Source organism: Mesoplodon mirus (assembly GCF_964341445.2).
Source record: "Mesoplodon mirus genome assembly, contig: SUPER_14_unloc_3, whole genome shotgun sequence".
In the NCBI taxonomy this organism is placed as follows: domain Eukaryota; kingdom Metazoa; phylum Chordata; class Mammalia; order Artiodactyla; family Ziphiidae; genus Mesoplodon; species Mesoplodon mirus.
In genome coordinates, this window is record NW_028295758.1 from 1811517 (window position 1) to 1834129 (window position 22613).

Genomic DNA, 22613 nt, shown 5'->3' on the forward strand with positions numbered 1-22613 from the left:
TCTGCCTCTAAATACTTCTTCTGTACTTCTACTCTGCGCAAGCTCAGCTACGCTGGTAAGGGCGTGGGGCTCCTCAGGTGACGGGGTGCTTGGCTGTGAAGCAGGAGGCACACAGATCCCAGGGAGGCTGAGAGGAAATCCAGGGTCATCAGAGGTGATGAGGGCTCTGTGGAGGAGCCTGGGCAGGATGGCTGAGCTGTTCCGAGGGCGTGGATGCCAGCTGAGTCTGGGGGTGTGTGTGTGAATACTGCTACTACCATGGTGGGGAAGTCAAGGAGCAGGGGCCGGAAAGGTCTGGGCTTGAGGTGGAGGGAAGAGGGACCAGATTAAGCATCTTCAGAGGAAAATGTAGGCTTTGTCTTTGCCTTTGCTTCCAGAGAAGGACAGAGTTCTGCATCATACACCTCCAGCCTGAGAGCAGGACCATCCAGCTCAGGTGCACACAGCTCACACATACACGCGCCCTCCAGGCACAGCCCTTCTCAGTGCACATCAACCCCAAGCACGTGCTCCACAGTACTCTCCTGCACCACAGCCCCATTCCACAAGGAATGCACCACCGATATTCCCAAACTCACACTCCTCATCGTACACGCATCCAGCCGCATCCCTCACATACTACAGCCCTCACCACCATACTCCACACCCCTGTATACAGACACCGCTCCAGTATACCCCCCCACGCACATGAAAAGCCCACAGATGACACCAAATACACCACTCCGTCCTACGGCCAACGGACACCAAGCACACGACATTGCTATGTCGTGCCAATGTCCCTCTCTCGTCTACCACACCTGCTCCCTCAGCTTCCGGCATGGCCCATGCATGTTATTATGATTTTAATTTCCTTTTTCAGGAATCCGGAGATTTCATCGAGACACTGCCCAGCCTAGACCACCCCTAGCCCAGGATCAGGAAGGAGAGACCGCTCCCCCATCACACTGTGTCTCCTCCTCACCCTCTTCACCCTGTAAGAACAATCTGCACACAGACAAAGAGGAAAGGGGCATGAAAATATACTACATGCAGGTACAAGTGAACAAGGGTGTCGCTGTCTCCTGGAAGACAAAGAAACCCTTGGAGTTGCCTGAAAAGCAGCTGAGGATAGAAGAATTGACCCTTCCTGAGGATGTGTGCACAGTAGCCACGGACACTTCTTCTGATGTGTCCACCGAAAGCCTCCTGTCTGACAGTGAGCCCACTGGGGAGGAGAAAGAGTATGAGGAAAGGGCAGAGCCAGGCAGCCCATCAGGGCCACCTGCCGTCGAGGAGAGACCCAGCGCCAAGACAGCGGACTGGATGCTGACCATGGAGACCGGCTTCAGGTGCATGGCCTGCTGCCGGGTCTTCCCCACCTTGGGGATCCTCCAGCAGCACGTGAAGGGCGGCGTCCTGCAGGGCTTCAGCTGCCGTGCCTTTCATCTCACCATGGCCCAGCGGATGGGCAATGTGGAATCCGAGAGCACCCCTGAGGAAGAGGACGAGGAGGAGGAGGAGGAGAACGAGGAGGAGGAGGAGGAGGAGGAGGAGGAGGAGGAGAAGGAGGTAGAGAAGCAAGAAGAAAAGGAGAATGAGGGAGAGCAGCCCACGGGGGAAGGCCCCAGCCCAAAGAGACCCCGCAGGCAGGGTCTTTTCTCTCCTTTGAGTTCCAAACAGCAACTGAGATTCATGGGACAGAAGATCCTGGAAGACGGTGTGGCCGTCCCTTGGAAGAGGTAAGGCTTGAGGCTGGCAGTCTTCTGAGCCTATGTCACGAGGGCCCAGAGGAGTCTAAGGGAAGGGGCCGCACACATGTGCTGGTTTACCTAATGGCTCTGCAGTTGCATCAAATGGGACACACCCAGCACTAACAAAGGCATTGACCTCTGTTGACGTAAACAAGAAGGTGGAGCCTTTTCCTAGGAGTTTTCTCAGGGTCTGCACGATGGACCTCAACTCTTAGAGGACGTACTGCCAGCAGCTCCTTCTCGGCAGAGAGAGCCAGGAGTGGTCTCAAGAGAGGACAGGGGCCCTTGCAGGACCAGAACTTTGAGGTCTGAGAGCCTTGGGCCTGAGCCGAGATCTCACCCGGACCACTGGACCTAGCCTTCTGTGACAAAGGGGAATATGAAAGAGAGTCACGTGGAAATGAGGTTCCCCGAGATATGGAAGTCTTCCAGAACCTTCGTTGCGTGGTAGTAGATCTGGAGCCAAGCTCACTGTGGTGTGTGTGGCTCTGAGCATTAAGGCAATGCTGGAGTGTAACCCTGACCAGCAGAGCTTGGAGTGCTTCTTGTCTCTTCCTGTTCTACCTCATTTGTTTTATCCCTTCCAGGGAGAAGAAAGGACCCTCGGGAGAGTAGCAGACAGAATGCCGTGGTCTGAAGGAGGATGAAGGGACCGGCACTCAGTCTAACATCATATGACAATAGAAGCGTCCTATGCAATAAAGGGCATTTTCCAAACCTTTCCTGGAGCTTTTATTTAAGGACATTTTTCTATCTATGCATCTATCTGTCATCTACATCTGTATCTTTCAAGGTTTGTGAACAAGCTTTCACATAAGCACTAGAGACGTCCGCCAGCATTTTCCAGAAGAGGCCTGCAAATTGCTGGGGACTCCTCACAAATAGGGAACGGCCACAACCCCTGCCACACAGACTATGCGCGTGGCCCTCCTGACGTACTCCCACTCTCTCTCTGAATTTCCCAACGTCTGAGATGAGGGTGCTGACTGGAGGCAATGATCACGTGCAGGCTGAATCTTCTCCAGATTCTGATTCTCTTCCTGGGCATATCGTCCTTAAGCACAGTCTCCATGTCCCTGGCCACACTGATCTCTCTCCTTCAGTCCTTCCCTCCCTCCCTCTCCTGCCTCCCAGTGCAGAGAATACTTTTTTGCATTTGAGACGACATTTATTTTTGGTTCACAGAATTCTCACCTGTTCTACTGTGGCCTCCGTTGTGAACATTCCAAAGCTGAGACTTTTCTGTTTTTCTCCCTCATTTCTGCTGAGTCTTTACCTTCCTAATGCAGTGAACTCACAGTGCCTAGCTGACTGGATGGGGAAAAAGATCCAGGGAGCAAAGAGAAATAATAAAAGAATATATCAGTTAATTTTTCATAGTGTTATCCAACTACATATTTTTAAAATTTTGGAATAATATTAGGAATCTTCTCTTTATAAAAAACTGAATTATCGGGCTTCCCTGGTGGAGCAGTGGTTAAGAATATGCCTGCGAATGCAGGGGTCATGGGTTCGAGCCCTGGTCTGGGAACATCCCACGTGCCACGGAGTAACTAAGCCCGCGTGCCACAACTACTGATCCTGCGCTCTAGAGCCCGTGTGCCACATCAACCGAGCCCACGTGCCACAACTACGGAAGCCTGCGTGCCTAGAGCCCATGCTCCGCAACAAGAGAAGCCACTGCAATGAGAAGCCCGTGCACCACAGCCAAGAGGAGCCCCCGCTCACTGCAACTAGAGAACGCCCGCTAGCAGCATCAGAGACCCAATGCAGCCCCAAATAAACTAATTAATTTTTAAAAATTGAATTAGTTTCAAGGGTACAATGTATAAAAGTACAATAAAAGCCCCCCTTCATAACCCCCCAACCCCACTCTCAAGATGGAATCGATATGCTGTGATACAAGTTATAGTCGTAGTACTACTCCTCCTCCCACCACATCCGAAATCCTCTGAGCCAGGTGCAGCAGCTTCCTTTCACAATGCTAGGACCCGCCACAAGACACATGATAATCCCTTTGGACATTTCAAGGAGCGGCACCAAGGGAACAGTACCGGGGAAATGCCACTGACAGCTCAGAATATCCATGGCATTTCTAGAGCCTCGGCACTGCTCTCACTCTGGTAATCAAGGTCCAAAAAGCACGTCAGAGAGTGTTCATACTTGTAAACAAGCTCCACCTTTGAAACACAATCTGCATAGAACCACATATACAAGCCTGCACATTGGATGAAGCCAACGTCTCCTCCATGATTGACCTTCTGACCACCTTATTGTCTCCTCAACCATAAAAGGTCAACTTCAGACTCACGACCTTGCCTTGTCACCAGAAACATCCAAGCTTGGATCAGTCTTTGTAAGAGCAGATATTTGCTCTCTGAACTATTAGAGACTTGTCACATACACAGAAGTAAAACAGGATTGTTTCTATCTACCTGGGGACCTGGAGTCTTTCACATTGCTCCTGTTAAAACTCTCAGAGCACCAAAACTTTACCTACAAAGGGTTCAAGCTATGACACTCCCAATTTTCACAAACCTCCTCATCTCTTGTGAGTCACCTGCAGCCAATTCCAGGAATTGGAAACATGGTTGTGAGGATGAAACTGACTTTGGGGCTCCCCTTGGATATGGTCTTCCAGACTTACCAAAAGGCCATTAAGAGGACGGTTTACCCCACCTCAGGGAAACCCGAGGCAGTACTTGCAGTCAAGGGCTGGCCATGGCTTCTGAGCTACATCCAAAAAGAATTTCATACTGTACCTGGATCTGCTGATGCCATTTCTGACTGTCCGAGAGCCAGCATGTACCGTTCCTGAACTGCCTTCATTGTGGATCATCAGTAGGGCTGTCACCTTTACTAAATTAAAATACAGGATACCCAGTTAAACTTGAATTTCACATGAATAATAAGTCATCACCTTTAGTATAAGTAGATCCTATGTACTATTTGGGGCATACTTACGTTAAAAATGTACTCGTTGTTTTTCTGACATTCATATTTAACTGAAGAGCCTATATTTTATCTGTCAACCCTACTCAGCAGAAATTATGGAGGCTTATAGATATCCAAGAGATGCCTCAGAGCATCCTCAGCTTTTATTTCTATGTCCTGGACAGTGAGCCCGAGCTTCCCACTCCCATTAATTGGCTATAATGGAGTATAGTCTCCATTTTAGAGGGTTTGCTACTTGTCATTGTTATTATCTTCCTCTCACAGCAGTGAGAGGCCCGCATATTGCAAAACAAACAAACAAACAAACAAACAAAAAGGAATAAGCTTGAATAATTCCTCCAAATCTCAGTGGTTTAAAACAACAAAGGTTCATTTCCCACTCGTTGTACATGCCCATCATGGGCTGCCTAGGAGTTCTGCTCTTCGTTTTCCTTATTCCTGCCCCCTGCTTGACAAAGCCACCTCTCTCAGTCATCTTTGTAGAGAGAAAGAATTCTGGAGCCTCACACTGGCAGTGTGAGTTCTCGCCCAAAAGTAACACACATTACTTCCACCCAAAATTGTTGACCACAATCTTATTTTTAGGGAAACCACTGCCCAAAACTGCCTGCCCTGACCAGGCCCGACAGTAACCACTTTCACGAGTTATCTTAAAACAGGAGGTCCTGGTAAGGAACGCGGAACTAACCAACTACCACCAACCGGAAGAATTAGGGAAAGGTCAAAAGGAGAGAGGAGACTCCTGTCCATATGTCCTACCAACCTCCCAGAATCCTTCTCTCTGGAACCTATCTTAGCTGAGCAATGTGTGCACCACCAGAAAGGATCCTGAGTCAGAATGACTGACCGAAGACAACCCAGAAACTAACCCCATCACCATAAAACCTGAGACTGCGAGCCACATGGCAGAGCAGTTCTCCTGGGTTCCCTTCCCCTCCTGCTCTGCACCCGGACACCCCTTCCCAATAAAGTCTGTTGATTTGTCAGCACGTGTGTCTCCTCAGAAAATTCTTTTCTGAGTGGTAGGCAAGAGCCCACTCTTGGGCCCTGGAAGAGGTCCCTCTTCCTGCAACATTATCATGTGTCTCTCCATTTTCTAAACTCCTTAGGCGAAAGTAATTGTGAACAATACTACTGAATAGTACAGAAACCATACAGAAAAATTCTAATCCCTCCCTGTTAAATAGGAGACTTGACAAAACCACCAAGCTATGCATTCACAAAACTGGGTCTAGAACTCACATCTCTTAGGTCATGATTCAGAACCTTTTCCCACTATGCTATATGTTAGGATTTTTACACCAAGACAATGTAGTTGGGTTAATAATGCCTTTCATTTTTTGTTTTTGTTTTTTTTTTCATAAATGGATTCAGGAGGGAGGCTTTGGAAGCCCCTAAAACACTTGCCTTAACCTGAAAAGCAACTGGAAAATAATCCCACTGCCTTTTGAAATGTTTGACCTAGTAAAGATTAGATGTCTGCGAGGCTTTTATGTTCTGAATATAAGGAATAAAAAGGAAACAATCTTCCTAAGACTTTAGGAAACAGGCGGAAAAACTCTTGACTCCCACTTTGCTATTTTGATTAGCTCGTTGACACTTCAGTTCTTTGACTAATAGCAGTGGCAACAGCTGGAGTTTAGCCAAGATATAAGTATATATAATAGGGTGGCGGCCCCTGCAGAACCACATACCACTGTAAATGCTTTAGCTCAATCCTACTTGCTCATAGGTCTGTGCAAAGTAACAAATGGTTCTGAAACATTTATTCCAAATAGCTTTCTTATTATTACTTTAAAGATAACTTGGCTGCCAAATACTTGCTCCCTGGTGAAAAAGAATGCATATATGGGAGGAGGATTTATGTATCAAGATATGCTGCTTATTTCCCTCCTGCTGATACAATGCACATCTAATGAATTAGAGGTAATCTTCCTCTCTTCCCCAAATTGTAGATAAATGAGTATGTCGTTTCTCCCTCCCTTCAATTCATCCTGGTCATAGTTATTTTCTTTAAGAATATTATTCCCCTGCTTAAATCTTAAATGGCTTCCCAATGCGAGAAGAATAAAACCGAAAAGAGTCAACCGAACGTTCAAAGCCCCGTAGGGTTGAAGACCCTGCCGAGTTTTCCAGACTAAGCGTAACACTCACCTTCCCGCCTCCACTCAACTAGGCCAGACTTCCCTCCCTCCATCAGAGGACAGGCGCTTGCTCAACTCATTTCTTTCAAGAGTATAATTTTTCAAAGTACAAATTGTTTTTAAGTTCAATTAAAATCCCACTTTCTACAGGAAGCCCTTCCAGATATCCCAGTGAGAATGGACCACACATTTTCCCAGCATGTTAGTTGTACCTCTGTGATAACTCTTTTCACATCCTTCAATCGGGCAGACTCTTAATGAATGCGTCTGATTTCCCCCACAACATAGAGTAGGAGCCCTTGGCAAGTAAGAGGCCATGATTCCTTATCTCTGGATTTTCCACATCTCCTTGCACTGAGTATGATCCCTAGCAGGACCCTGTGGGCTCCTGGGCACAAAGCCTGTATCGGTGTCCCCCATTTCTTGATTACAGGAAATGGCTTCATTCAGCCTCCATGACCTTCCCTGAGTTCCAAGGAGCAGGTTCAAACAGTTGCTAATTAGAGAAGGGAGGGGATGCGAGGCAAGGGAGGAATAGTCAAAAGAAACACTAGTGCAGCCTTCGGGCAGGGTCTTGGTTCCCCCTTAAGGGATACACATAACAATATCTTTGAGCTGTTTTGCAGATACTGAAACCCCCACTAGGTGGGAGAAGTTAATGGTGTGCTACCCACAAACACACAGACCCCAGAACCAGTTGGAACCGTAAGGTTGATGATGCTGACACCCACTTACCTCACCACCAACCAATCAGAGAAATGTCCATGAGCTGATCATGCTCTCCTCTTTGAACGATTACTATAAAACTCCTCACTACCCTCTCCAGGTCAGGGACACAGAGTTTTGAGGGCAATCGCCTGCTCTAGCCCCCTTTGCCTGGCAAAGCAATAAAGCTATTCTTTTCTACTTCACCCACAACTCTGTCTTGAGATTTAATTCAGTGTCAGGGTACGGAGGCCGGATTCGGCTTCAAGTATGAGCTCCCCTACTTGTTCCTCTATCCCGCAAAAAAAAAAAACAAAAGCTTAAATAAATTACCAAAGTACTGGATCTTCTTCCTCCCTAGGCAAAACAATGTCCTGACCAGTGGCCTCTCTTCCTTTCCCCCATACCAGCACAGGAATGCCATCTCTGCATTTATGCTTGCCTGTCACCATGTTCATGTAACTGAACAGAAGTGACAGCCCTCGGGCTTCCCTGGTGGCGCAGTGGTTGGGAGTCCGCCTGCCGATGCAGGGGACACGGGTTCGTGCCCCGGTCCGGGAGCATCCCGCATGCCGCGGAGCCGCTGGGCCCGTGAGCCATGGCCGCTGGGCCTGCACGTCCGGAGCCTGTGCTCCGCAAAGGGAGAGGCCACAACAGTGAGAGGCCCACATACCGCAAAAAAAAAAAAAAAAAAAAAAAAAATACTATACACCATGCCCAAATGAAATGAAGTGATGATGAAACATATGAAAATCAATCATTGTAATACAGCAAAATTAACAGAAGGAAAGACAAAACCACGTGATTATATCAACTGATGTAGAAAAAACATTTGACAAAAGTCTAATACCCTTTCCTGATAAAAACACAGTGAACTATTAATAGAAGGAAAGTACTTCAACATAATAAAAGCCATATATGAAAAACCAACAGCTAACATCATACTCGGCAGTGAAAGACTTAAAGCTTTTCCTCTAAGACCAGGAAGACGGAAAAGATACCCACTCTCATCACTACTATTCAACATAGTACTAAATGTCCTAGCCAGAGAAATCAGACACACAAAAAAATAAAATAAAAGGCATCCAAATTTGAAAGGAAGAAGTAAAATGATCTCTGTTTACAGATGACATATTAGGCACAAAAATTCCTAAAGATTACACACACACACACACACACACACACACACAAACAAACCTGCTGAACCCAAGAAATAATTTTAGCAAAGTTGCAGAATACAAAATTAACAAACACAATGCAGTTGCATTTTTATACATTAACAATGATCCATCTGAAAGAGAATTAAGAAAATAATCTCACTTACAGCAGCATCAAGAAGGAGAAAATGCTTAGGTATAAAATTAGCCAAGAAGGTGAAGAACTTGTACATTGAAAACTACAACACACTGCTTAAAGATATCAAGGAAGATTGTATTTGTATATAAATGGAAAGACATCCCATGCTCAAGGATTGGAATATCGTTAAAATGGCCACGCTACCCAAAGAAATCTACAAATTGAATGCAATTCCGATCAAAATCCCAGTAGCAGAAAAATATCTTATGATTCTTATGGAGCCTCAAGTAGCCATAACAATCTTGTAAAAGAACAAAGTTAGAAGCCTCACACTTCCTGATTTCACAACACAGTACAAAGCAACAGCAATCAAAGTGGTATGGTACTTGTAGAAAAACATTTAGACCAGTTTAACAGAGTAGAGAGCCTAGAAATTAACCCTTGCTTATATGGCCAAACGATATTTGACAAAGGTGCCAAAAATACACAATGGGGAAAACACAATCTCTTAAACAAATGATATTGGAAAACTGGATATCTACTTGCAAAAGAATAAATTAAAGAACGAAGTACAGGGGTTCCCTGTGGCGCAGTGGTTGAGAGTCCACCTGCCGATGCAGGGGACATGGGTTCGTTCCCCTGGTCCGGGACGATCCCACATGCCACGGAGCGGCTAGGCCCGTGAGCCATGGCCGCTGAGCCTGCGCGTGCGGAGCCTGTGCTCCACAACAGGACAGGCCACAACAATGAGAGGCCCGCGTACCGCAAAAAAAAAAAAAAAAAAAAAAAAAGAAAGAAAGAAGTACAGGACCAAAACTATAAAACTCCTAGAAGCAAGCATAGGGTAAAAATTTTAGGACATTACATTTGGCAATAATTTCTGGGATACGATACTAAAAGCACATACAACAATGCAAAAGTAGACAAATAGGACTACATCAAATTTTAAAACTTCCATGCAGGTAAGGAAACAATCAACAGAATGACAAGGCAACCTATTGGAATGGGAAAAATATTTGAAAATCTTATGTCTAATGTGGGATTAATATCCAAAATATCTGAGGAACTTCCACAACTCAACAAAAAAACCCACAAATAACTGATTTTTTAAGTGCAAAGAACTTGAACAGACAAGTCTCCAGTGAAGATATACAAATGGCCAACAAGCACATGAAAAGATGCTCAACATCACTAAACTTAAGAGAAATGCAAATCAAGGCCACAATGAGACATTATCTCACACCCATTGGGATGGCCACTGTCAAAAGAACAGAAATAACAAGTGTTGGAGAGGACACGGAGAGGTAAGAACCCTGTGCCCTCTTGCTGGGAATGAGAAATGGTGCAGCCACTAGAGAAAATAGTACAGAAGTTCCTCAAAAAATTAAAAATAAAATTACCATATGATCCAGCAATCCCACTTCTGGGTTTATATGCAAAATAATTCAAAGCAGGATCTCAGAAATAAATCTGCACACTCTGCAACATTATTCACAATAGTCAGGAGGTGGAAGCAAACAAAATATTCCTTCACAGATGAATGGACATACAAACAATGAAATATTATACAGCCTTAAAAAAAAAGAAGGGAATCCTGTCAAATGCTACAACATGGATGAATCCTGAGGACATGATGCTAAGCAAAATAAGCCAGTCACAAAAGGACAAATACTGTATGATTCCTCTCATATGAAGTATGTAGAGTACTCAAAATCATAGAAACAGAAAGTAGAAAAGTGGTTGCCAAGGAAGGGCTGGAAGAAGGAGGGTGGGGGAATTAGTGTTTAATGGGTATCGAGTTTCAGTTCTGCAAGATGAAAAAGTTCTAGAAGTCTGTTGCACAACAATGTGAATACACTTAAAACACTAAACTGTATGCTTAAAATGACTTAGATGATAATCACTGTCATGTGTTTTTAGTACAATTTTTTAAATATATACTGACGTCTGAGTGCTAACCACAGAGAATATCATTTAATTTGTCTGGGATGCAGACTGGACACTGGGATTTTATTTTATTTTTTTTAATTTTTTTTTGCGGTACGCGGGCCTCTCGCTGTTGTGGCCTCTCCCGTTGCGGAGCACAGGCTCCAGAGGCACAGGCTCAGCGGCCATGGCTCACGGGCCCAGCCGCTCCATGGCATGTGGGATCTTCCCGGACCGGGGCACGAACCCGTGTCCCCTGCATCAGCAGGCGGACTCTCAACCACTGCGCCACCAAGGAAGCCCGACACTGGGAGTTTTTAAAGGCCTCCTGTAATTCATCAGTGCCATACAGGACCATGGGCCTAGTGTCACATGTTATGATTTTTCCAAGACAGGCTAAAATCAAGATTTTTATCTTTATTTGTAATGTTTATATAAACACTGCTGTTTTTTTTTTTTAATGCTGGCAACTAATTTTTTAAATTCTGTGCAAACCAAACACACCACTCTTGCTGCCTCTTGGGCTACCGATCTCCAAGTTCCTTTCTAGCTTACAATGTCTGTGGATCAAAATTAAGTTTCCTGTGTCTCAGTAGGTGGCCTCCTTACCAGGGGACTCTCCTCTGGTTTTTGAATCTTCCTATGTGAAATACTCATCAATAAAATGGGTCACTATGCATAATGGGGTGTCCCAAGAAGTGTATCATGTATCATGGTTACAAGTCCTTGGCATGTGTGGGTTATCGTTTTGGTCAGTAAAGTCGATTGGAGGTTTCTGAACAACAATTTCAGGCAGAGAAACCTGGTTCTTTTGAGGGGGTGGGGGATGTTTGTTTATTTGATTTCCAGTTTGAGAGAACCCTGTAGTTTAAGCTGAATAGTACATGGATTCCTAAATACACTTACCATACAAAAGTTGAATTGCTTTCATGTAAGTAGGACTGGAGAAGTGGGAAGTGAATGACTGTAATTCATCTCCTGCCTTATAAACAGGCTTTTCTTTTTTTTTTTTTTTTCTTTTTGCGGTACGCGGGCCTCTCACTGTTGTGGCCTCTCCCGTTGCGGAGCACAGGCTCCGGACGCGCAGGCCCAGCGGCCATGGCTCACGGGCCCAGCCGCTCCGCGGCATATGGGATCCTCCCAGACCGGGGCACGAACCCGTATCCCCTGCATCGGCAGGCGGACTCTCAACCACTGCGCCACCAGGGAGGCCCAACAGGCTTTTCTGTCCTGAGCAAACTCGGCTCCACAGAGCCTCCATCCAGGTTCAAAGGGAAAGGTTCAAGGGCTGGAGGAGGGAAAGCAGTGAGCTGAACATCTTCATTCCCTGCTCCTGAGTAACCACTGCTCTTACCCACTGTACTGAGCTTCTACTTAAGCTTTTGTTAGAAAAGGGGTTCAAGTGCTTTAAAGAAAGAAGTTAAAAAAACCCTGACCTAGATGAGGCTATCTAGAATACTCATTAATTTTTCAGATAACACTAATAGAAAAGTAACTGCACAAATAGAAAATACAAGCACCAATGAACAGTGAATACATGGATGGAAAAGAAAGTGGAATTCTGAGGCTATCCAACAAACCAAATCATACGTTATTGTTTATAACACAACTTCAACCTAGAGAAAGCCTAAGTAAAAGCATGGGGATGTAAGGTCCCTTGCAGCCTGCCCACTCACCTTCCGCGTGGAGCAACACTCCAGGCTAGATTTTAGTGTCTGTGAGAGTGAAAAGCATGCTTAGCAGTGAGGTTAAGTAAAGGTCTATAACATGAATCTTGAGGAAAGAGTAAAATAACCAAGATTATTCTTTCAAGATAAAAACACTGTAAAAGATTGAATCTAAAAAGACAAAGGCTGCAGAAGCAGCCAAAGAAAAAAATAGGTAAATTGGACTATATCAAAATTTAAAACTTTTATGCATCCAACTTTTGTACTATCAACAAAGTGAAAAGGCAGCTCTTGGAATGAAACAAAATATTTGCAAATTATATGTCTGACAAAGGGTTAATATCAAGAATATAAACAGAACTCCTACAACTCAACAACAAAACAAACAAACAACTCAATTTAAAAATGGGCAAAGGACTTGAATAGGAATTTCTTCAAAGAAAATATACAAATATCTAATAAGCGCATGAAGAGATGGCTTTACATCTCTAATATTAGGGAAATACAAATCAAAACCACAGTGAGACACCACTTCCCATTCGTCAGAATGGTTATTATCCAAAAAACAGAAAATAACTATTGGTGAAGATGCGGAGAAATCGGAACTCTTGTGCGCTGCTGGTGGGAATATAAAACAGTGCAACACTGTGGAAAGTAGTATGGCAGTTCCTCAAAAAATTAAAAATAGGATTACTATCTGATCCAACAATTCCACTTTTGGATATATACCCAAAAGAATTGAAAGCAAGGATGTGAAAAGATATTTGCCCAACCACATTCATAGCAGTAGTATTCACAATAGCCCAAAGGAGGAAACAACCCAATTGTGCATCAACGCACGCATGGATAAAGAAAATGTGGTGTACACCTAGCGTGAAGTATTATGCAACCTTAAAAAGGAAAGAAATTCTGACACATGCTACAACGTGGATGAACCTTGAAGATAGTATGTGAAGTGAAATAAGCCAGTCACAAAAGGACAAATACTGTATATTACCTCACCTATATACGATACCTAGAATAGTCAAATTCATAGAGACAGAAAGTAGAATGATAGTTGCCAGGGGCTGGGGGAAGGGAGGAAAGAGGAGTTATTGTTTAATGAGTACCGGGTTCCCATCTTACGAGATGAAAAATGTCCTCGAAGTGGACAGTAGTGATGGTTGCACAACAGTGTGAATGCCACTGAAGTGTATACCTTTTTATAAAATGGTTAAAATGGTAAATTACATGTTATGTATATTTTACCACAATGTTTTCAAACATTTTTTAAAAACAAAGACTATAAAATCATGAAAGCATGTTAGCCCACATGCCAAGTGAGTTTCATGAGATGCCAGCCACACGGACTTAACGTATTTCTTCTTTACAATATCATCCCACTTCATTTGATAGACATGAGAAGCTGTGATCCATCAGGGTGAACTCTGAGTGCACCTGCAATGGCAGGACTGGTCATAGGGACTGTGACTTAGGAAGGAAATCAATGGAAACATTAAAGAAAGCTTAGAAGGGCTGGTTGAACACAATGAGGTGAGCAGGAATACTGAAAACATTTCAGCCCAAAGGGATTTTAGTGAACCTGATGATTCTCGAACATTACTGGCAAGGCTACTTATAACAGACATCAAACTACTTATTATAACAGGGGAGATAAAAGTCAACTGGTACAGTTTGTGAGAATGAAGTCTTTAGACTACTAACAGGACAAAAGTGTAGACAGTAGGGATTGTTTATCAGACACTAAATGTAATACAGAGAGAAACTAAAGGATCTCATTCCAAAAACACATAAACTTGCCTCATGGATGCTGAAACAATCTTGCGGTTGGAGACAGCAATGATTTCACACATTTTACAATATTAGAAGGTCTGGCCCCCCTTCCTCTGGAAAAGTGAAGATGCTGATTTTTTTTTTCATCCTCTCTGCTTCAGATGGATCTGAGAAACTCAGACGTGTTTGGCATGACGTGTACCACCATTAAATATGCTTCAAGGAGTTACAATATCAACGGATAATGAATAACGTAAAATTAACCATGAATAAAAGACAGACCAAATTTGATACTTCCACGAATTGAGAACTAAGAGCAAATTCACAGCAAGTAAGAGAAAACTCCAACAAAGGAACCTGGAAAAAGCTCCAAAAGATTGAGTTATAACGTAAAAAAGAATTTTCAAGAAAACGTGTCAATTAAGCTTTTGGCAAGATTTAAGAGCAGAGGCAAAGCTCTCAAGTTCATGGTGGTGTTAGAGGATCCAATCCCCCTGCTGTGCCTGAGGTAGGCAGTGAAGGAAGAAGATAAAGACATGATGCTTCGTGGGAGCAGGAAGATACACAAAGAGCTGCCAATGAGCTCCATCAGCAAGTGGCCCCCCAGCCCACTGGCAGCACAATGGGAACCAGACACCTGCGCACAATGCCTGAAGCACACACCAGAAGGATGCTCTGCGTCCAGAGACATGCCAAGCTTCAGCGGCAAAGACCTCTCCAGGTGGGAAAAATGTAATTGACCTATGTGCTTTTCTTCTTTTTATTCCTCTTTTTATTGATGTCAGGTCACTGAATATTCATATCATAAAAGCTATGTTCCATTTCATAGAGATAGCCATTTCAGGGTTTGGGATTTAGACAAATGATCTACTTCACAACAACCATCCATAAGACCCACATCACTTTACTTCTCAGTATTCAACCTTCCTAAATCCTCCCAGATGGCTACATTTTACCAAAAGACGTCTCTCCATTCACAGGAGCAGGGCTTCATGGGGGAGCAATTGCTCACACTTTCTGTGACTCGCCAACCACGTTTCTTGTGAGTAAAGGTCACCACGGCTTAATAACACTTTCTGTGTAGAATACGGAGAGGAACACAATTGCATTTTATAATCAGATCTACGTTTGTCCTTGTGACATAGCAACAGAGGAGAATAAAACATTCACTGACTGTCAAGCCTCGAAAGATGACTTTAAATCACCCAGCTTTATGTTTCAGTGGCCTTTTTTATTGAAACATAATCAACTCATATTTGATGAAACAGACACAAGACTATGGGAAGAACAACGATTCCAAATGTGGAGAAGGTCTGGACTTCTTACTGTTTGTTATTTCAGTAATTTAAGCATTTTGAGATTCAGGTCTATGAAACTCCTTTCTAACCCAAGTCAAGGACTTGGTCTCTCTCCAAAGTTTTTTAAAGAAAACACGGATTGAAAGTCAATGCACATCAGTCATGTGGGGGAAAGGCGGCTTTTGTAGTGAGATATGGATCTGAATCTCAGCCTTATCACTTATTAGTTACATGACCTGACATTCGTGTCGTTACCTCTCTGAGCCTCAATTTTCTGTCTGTAACATGGTGCTGATAATGCTTACTTCTGCTGCTTGCTGAGGATATTAAATGGGGTAATGAATCAACATTACCTGGCACAGAGCCAGGGGCATGGTCAATGTTTTAAAAATTGAAGGTAAAAAGAGGTTAGGACATTTCTGGCTTCTATATGTGCTGAGGAGAAGGAAGAAGGTGGGGAGAGAAGGAAAGAAAAGAAGGAGTATCACAGCACAATGCACTGATACCCCTAAGATACGTCACTATCCTAACATCCTTTCTAACAGAAACACAGAATAGAATCGAAGACCCATCTTATGCAGCCAACTCATAAAGCAGGTATAGGACTCCCACCATAACATCAGGAGTCCAACGGGTTCCACTGTAATTAACTTGGATTTGTACTCAGACCATTCAGATGTGAGGATAAAATCATTTCTTAAATAAACTAAAGGGAACTTAAAGCTATCCCTCTACCCCCAGTCTCTACTGCAAGGGCTAAAGAATTTCCATATTCGTCTCCCTTTCCCACTCACTTCAGACATGCCATGTCCCACCAAGATGCAGTTATCCTACTTCCCTCTCTTCCGTCTCTGTTTGGGTGAAAAAAATCATCCATTCCTGTATTGGTTCAGTCTTTTGGACCATTTCTAACCGATTTTCTTCATATCTCATCACAGAATGATAACTTTAGGCAAGGCTTGAAGAGTAAACTGCAGCCAGCTAGCAAATTCAAAACAAGCCCAAGGTCAGCAGCACACCAGTGAGACCAGGGTTCATTACTTAAACGTTAGAATCATTTCACATGAAAATGAAAAGGGGGGTTAATCAGTTAATGAATCTGGCACAGCAGCATCCAGAGCGGCAGGGGAGGACAAAACACTGAATGAGTTCAGAAACCAAGGAGACATTATAAACAAAGAGGGCCATTGCCTACATGTCCCTGCTTCTCTCCTTAAGATCTGAATGTCCTTTGAATCCTAACATTTAAGAGTGCAACCCTTTCCAGCTCTGGGAGGCTTGAATGCCTCTAGTGAAATGCCAGCGTTAATGAGAGTCTAATATACCTTTCCACCTGCAGCACCTGTGCAGACAAATTGTACCAGGCTTCAGACAAGCTGAAAAGCCTCCGTGTGCTGTAGATGGAACAGCTGGTAGAGTCAGTGTTCATTTGCTGAATGGTTCCTGTAGTCCCAGCTTGAGCTGGATAGGAAACTCTACAAAGGTAGCTAACTCGGAGCTTCCACGCAAGAAACATCTGTCAACTCAACAACTTTGTGTGAGACGCCTGCCTTCTCGGCTGTGGCGAATGACGACAAAGACTGCCACCAGATAGACTGACAATGGTAGTCAACACGTCCTTTCTGAAATGACACAGCAAGACTCCATCGCCACTAGCTCCAGTTTTGAAACAACATCTGGCACAGAACCAGGGTCATTTACCCACCCCCCTCCTTGGAATAAAATGAACACTTGGTTATTCACAATGCATTTGGTCCCCTTCCATTGAGAGGTATTTTAGCTACCTATTTGTTCTATCTATTGAGTTTATTCTGCATCATTGTATCTACTCTACAAAGCCTGTAAGCATTATTATCAAAAAGAAAGATGAAAAACACCTTTTCAGGAACAGAGTGGTAGAAACCTTCAAACCACCCAACTAACTTCAAAGCATTATCTAACTCCCAGAATTACCCCAGTGGGTACAAGCACATACTATGGAGAGAGTGTATTTTTCAATAAAATATTCCCTTTGTGGGCTGAAACATGCCCTATCTTCTTATGAAATTATTAGTTCGTTATTAAAATTCTTCAATTGAACTATTTCTTGAGATCTGTTCCTCTGCTGACTCATACCCGCTATCACTGATCCTAATCCCACCCTGTACCAGAGATTCTCAGTAAAAGGAAACGAGAAGATTGTACATACACAAAGCCTACGTTCACACCTTCTCTCCAAAACTAATACACCAATAAAGCCAATAAACCAGTTGAAAATCAACAAAGAGAAAAAGAGATCCTTCCATGCTCCATGCCCACCTGATCTCACATTGTCCTACTTCTACTCTCAGCTTTGTCTTCCATTTCTAGATCTTTTCCTACCTTTTGGGAAAATCTGAACTTATCTTCTGAATGAGAAAACTAAATGCCTTTAGTGAATACTCACCCCTACATCTTCCTTCACTACACAAACTTCATCATGCATTTTCAAGGCAAGCACCTTATCTGAGCTCCCCCTGACTCTCCACAATGAGGGAAGGGGACTGTCCAAAATTTCCCATCAGAATCAAGTTGGATGCAAACAAAGAGCCATCCGAACTTTAAGGCTACAATAGGTTGTTCTGAATTTCACTCTTTGAGGAAAAGCATTTCTTTAAATGATGGTCCTTTAAAATGTTAATCTATTGCCAATGTGCTTCAGCATCACTTTAGGGAAAATCAAATGACACTCTGTCTCCTATAGACACTTTACAGTCTACAAGCTGAGGTGATTAACGCTTGATATTCAGTACAACATGGTGGCCCAAAAGCTAATAAGAAGCTTATTATGAATGACTTCACAGCCTAAGACAGTAGCCTACAATTCCTTCCCATTACTGGTTCTGTCCTCCAAGTCTAATGAGTATTCCTGCACATAACTTTACACTTTGATTTTTTATCATTACCAAGCCATCAGACATGGATTAGGAGCAAAGTCAAAGTAATAGGAGGTTATATCCCAATATTATTTTTGAGCAACTAACAGTTCTCACTTGAATGAAATGAATTTTATTTTACACCAAACTCAATGATATAGCTGTCGTCTGGAACTTCAGTGCTATACTCTACTTCCTGGAAGTTTAGCTCATTGGATTCCTGGATTTCAGCACAGAAACCCTGAGTTCCACTCTTCAGGCCTGCCATTGAGTTACTATGTAATCATGCCTAAGTCATTTTTTGATTTGTTTGCTTTTTCTCCATTGGTAAAATGGCAATAATCCAAATTCTCCAAGCCAGGGACCTCATTTTAGGATTTATTTTTAAGCTATGTTTCTAGAAGCCCTAAAATTCTGCATAGTTGTTTCAGGTGTTACATACAAATAATTTAGTCCAAATTTTTTATTTTTAATGTATATTTTAACACTGTGGGAATATTCTAGGAGTCACTGACTCACAAGTGATATATATTAGGTTTTAACACATTTTGGTGAACCCCCTTGCAAGGCATGTCTGGTTAACTCATTCTTGTCTGCAAATCTCAGTGTAAGACTCCTACCAAATTTGTGTATATAAATGACCTTACTTTAAATATGTTATTTATTAGTAAGTGTGTAGATTGGCCCTGGTCATTTTTTTAAAACAGCAGTACCTGCTTTGCTCTCATTTCTAAACATGTGTAATCAAGTCCTCATGTCTGTGAAAGCCTTTGTCAAAGCCTACATGCTAAACCAGTCCATATTGGGCATGTGCAGTACCTAGTCTTAGCATGCAACCTTTGGGCAATGAGGCAAGATGGTGCTAGTGGTATAGTGAGAAACTGCTAGAGCCAGGTTACAAGGGCTGCTTGATTAATGGCAGATTTTGCAATCATGTTGGGGAATCATGCTGGATTTTCAGGGTGACAAACAGTTTTCAGGATCCCAAAGGGTTAGATGAGACACCATTCTGGGTTTCATGCAACTGGATAGGACCTCAGAGAATGGAAAATCCATGTTCCTTGAACATCGCACAGACTGGCCTATTGGTACAATTGGCTAAGTACATATCATCTAAGTTTATCACGGTAAACTGTCCCTTCTCTAAGATTTATATAATAAGAGAATTCCGTTTTCCCCTATCAGTAACCCACTTCTACAATAACATGCCCCTCCAATTTCTATACCATGTAAAATTCAGACTCATCTACCTGGAACCCAGTCTTATCACATAATAGTCAATTACTCAATAACTAATTTCTAACAGATAATGTTTTAATATTACTTAGTTATAAATCTTTTAGTACTTATTAGAAGTTTTGTGTGCTTCTTCCCTGACTTTGATGCTTATGATAAGAAATACGAGGGCTTCCCTGGTGGCGCAGTGGTTGAGAGTCCACCTGCCGATGCAGGGGATGCGCATTTGTGCCCCGGTCTGGGAAGATCCCACATGCCGCAGAGCGGCTAGGCCCGTGAGCCATGGCCGCTGAGCCTGCGCGTCCGGAGCCTGTGCTCCGCAAAGGGAGAGGCCACAGCAGTGAGAGGCCCGTGTACCGCAAAATATAAAAATTAAAAAGAAAAAATACAAGCAGTAGTTAGGCATTGTTGGTGATGCAATTTTGAAATGGGATTTCTTACTATACCTCCCATGGGTTTCTGGGTAAATAATAACTGCAGAGTGTCCTGAGAGCACACAGCAGTCCATTACCATTTTCAGCTACCTGCCTGTCAAATCAGTATTTTCATAATATAGTTTATACTTTGGAGTTCTAGAGAAAATTATATTTGTAAAAGGAATCAATCACTGGGGGGAAAAAAGTTTGAAAGCTGCTATTTTGACGACACAACCGCTGGCATCATTTGTAAATCAACCTGATAGATAAAACCAAAACATCCAACGTGTATTCCATGCTGTATTTTGTCTGAGTTATGAGTAGGCATACCCCCTGAGAGGGAGACTGCTTACTTCAGCCCAACTCAAAACACAGATGGAACAGCTCTCCAAAATCAATTATGCAGTCAATGCATGAAAATAGAAAAAGTAAGTTTTGTGGGGAGACAGAAAATTTGGGTTTCATCTGAATCAGAAAGAATACACAGAGGTCTCATGATGATACTATCATGTCACTGATATTTATTATAAATATTGGATGCCTCTGGCCTGGTTGTATATTTATGATAAGGAATTAAACCAGTTGTTAAATGCCGAGCTGTGATTACACATGGGTTCTGGTCAGATTCAATCTTTTCTTTTCTTTTCTTTTTTAACATCTTTATTGGGTTATACTTACTTTAAAATGGTGTGTTAGTTCATGCTTTATTAAAAAGTGAATCAGCTATATATATACATATATCACCATATCTCCTCCCTCTTGTGTCTCCCTCCCACTCTCCCTATCCCACCCCTCTAGGTGGTAACAAAGCACCGAGCTGATCTCCCTGTGCTATGCGGCCGCTTCCCACTAGCTATCTATTTCACATTTGGTAGTGTATATATGTCCATGCCACTCTCTCACTTCATCCCAGCTTACCCTTCCCACTCCCCGTGTCCTCAAGTCCATTCTCTACATCTGTGTCTTTATTCCTATCCTGCCCCTAGGTTCTTCAGAACCTTTGTTTTTTTTAGATACCATATATACGTGTTAGCATAGGGTATTTATTTTTCTCTTTCAGACTTACTTCACTCTGTATAGCAGTCTCTAGCTCCATTCACCTCACTACAAATAACTCAATTTTGTTTCTTTTTATGGCTGAGTAATATTCCATTGTATATATGTGCCACATCTTCTTTATCCATTCATCTATCGATGGACACATAGGTTGCTTCCATACCCTGGCTGTTGTAAATAGAGCTGCAATGAACATTGTGGCACATGACTCTTTTTGAATTATGGTTTTCTCAGGGTATATGCCCAGTAGTGGGATTGCTGAGTCGTATGGTAGCTCTATTTTTAGTTTTTTAAGGAACCTCCATACTGACCTCCATAGTGGCTGTATCAAGTTACATTCCCAACAACAGTGCAAGAGGCTTCCCTTTTCTCCACAGCCTCTGCAGCATTTACGGTTTGTAGATTTTTTGATGATGGCCATTCTGACTGGTGTGAGGTGATACCTCATTGTAGCTTTGATTTGCATTTCTCTAATGATTAGTGATGTTGAGCATTCTTTCATGTGTTTGTGGGCAATCTCTATATCTTCTTTGGAGAAATGTCTATTTAGGCCTTCTGCCCATTTTTGGATTGGGTTCTTTGTTTTTTTGATATTGAGTTGCATGAGATGTTTGTGAATTTTGGAGATTGATCCTTTGTCAGTTGCTTCGTTTGCAAATATTTCCTCCCATTCTGAGGGTGGTCTTTTCATCTTGTTTAGGGTTTCTTTTGATGTGCAAAAGCTTTTACGTTTCATTAGGTCCCATTTGTTTATTTTTATTTCCATTTCTCTAGGAGGTGGGTCAAAAAGGATCTTGCTGTGATTTATGTCATAGACTGTTCTGCCTATGTTTTCCTTGAAGAGTTTTATAGTGTCTGGCTGTATATTTAGGTCATTAATCCATTTTGACTTTCTTTTTCGTATGGTGTTAGGGAGTGTTCTAATTTCATTCTTTAACATGTAGCTGTCCAGTTTTCTCAGCACCACTTATAGAAGAGGCTCTCTTCTTTCCATTGTGTATTCTTGCCTCCTTTCTCAAAAATAAGGTGACCAAATGTGCGTGGCTTTATCTCCGGGCTTTCTGTCCTGTTCCACTGATCTATATTTCTGTTTTTGTGCCAGTACCATACTGTCTTGATTACTGTAGCTTTGTAGTATAGTATGAAGTCTGGGAGCCTGATTCCTCCAGCTCGTTTTTCTTTCTCAACATTGCTTTGGCTATTCAGGGTCTTTTGTGTTTCCATACAAATTGTGAAAATTTTTGTTCTAGTTCTGTGAAAAATGCCATTGCTAGTTTGATGGGAATTGCACTGAATCTGTAGATTGCTTTGGGTCGTATAGTCATTTTCACAATGTTGATTCTTCCAATCCAAGAACATGGTATTCCTCTCCATCTATTTGAATCATCTTTCATTTCTTTCATCAGTGTCTTACACTTTTCTGCATACAGGTCTTTTGTCTCCTTAGGTAGGTTTATTCCTAGGTATTTTATTCTTTTTGTTGCCATGGTAAATGGGAGTGTTTCCTTCATTTCTCT

General features: G+C 42.8%; 1 protein-coding gene across 1 annotated transcript; it reads left to right on the forward strand.

The window, feature by feature from the left end:
* Positions 1–972: 972 nt before the first annotated feature.
* Positions 973–7122, forward strand: LOC309816152 (protein FAM170A-like; the record flags this gene model as incomplete). The annotated part of the gene is made up of 2 exons (XM_082646809.1): positions 973–1625; positions 7080–7122. Coding segments are annotated over 2 exons (696 nt in total), but the record flags the coding sequence as incomplete, so codon positions are not given.
* Positions 7123–22613: the final 15491 nt, after the last annotated feature.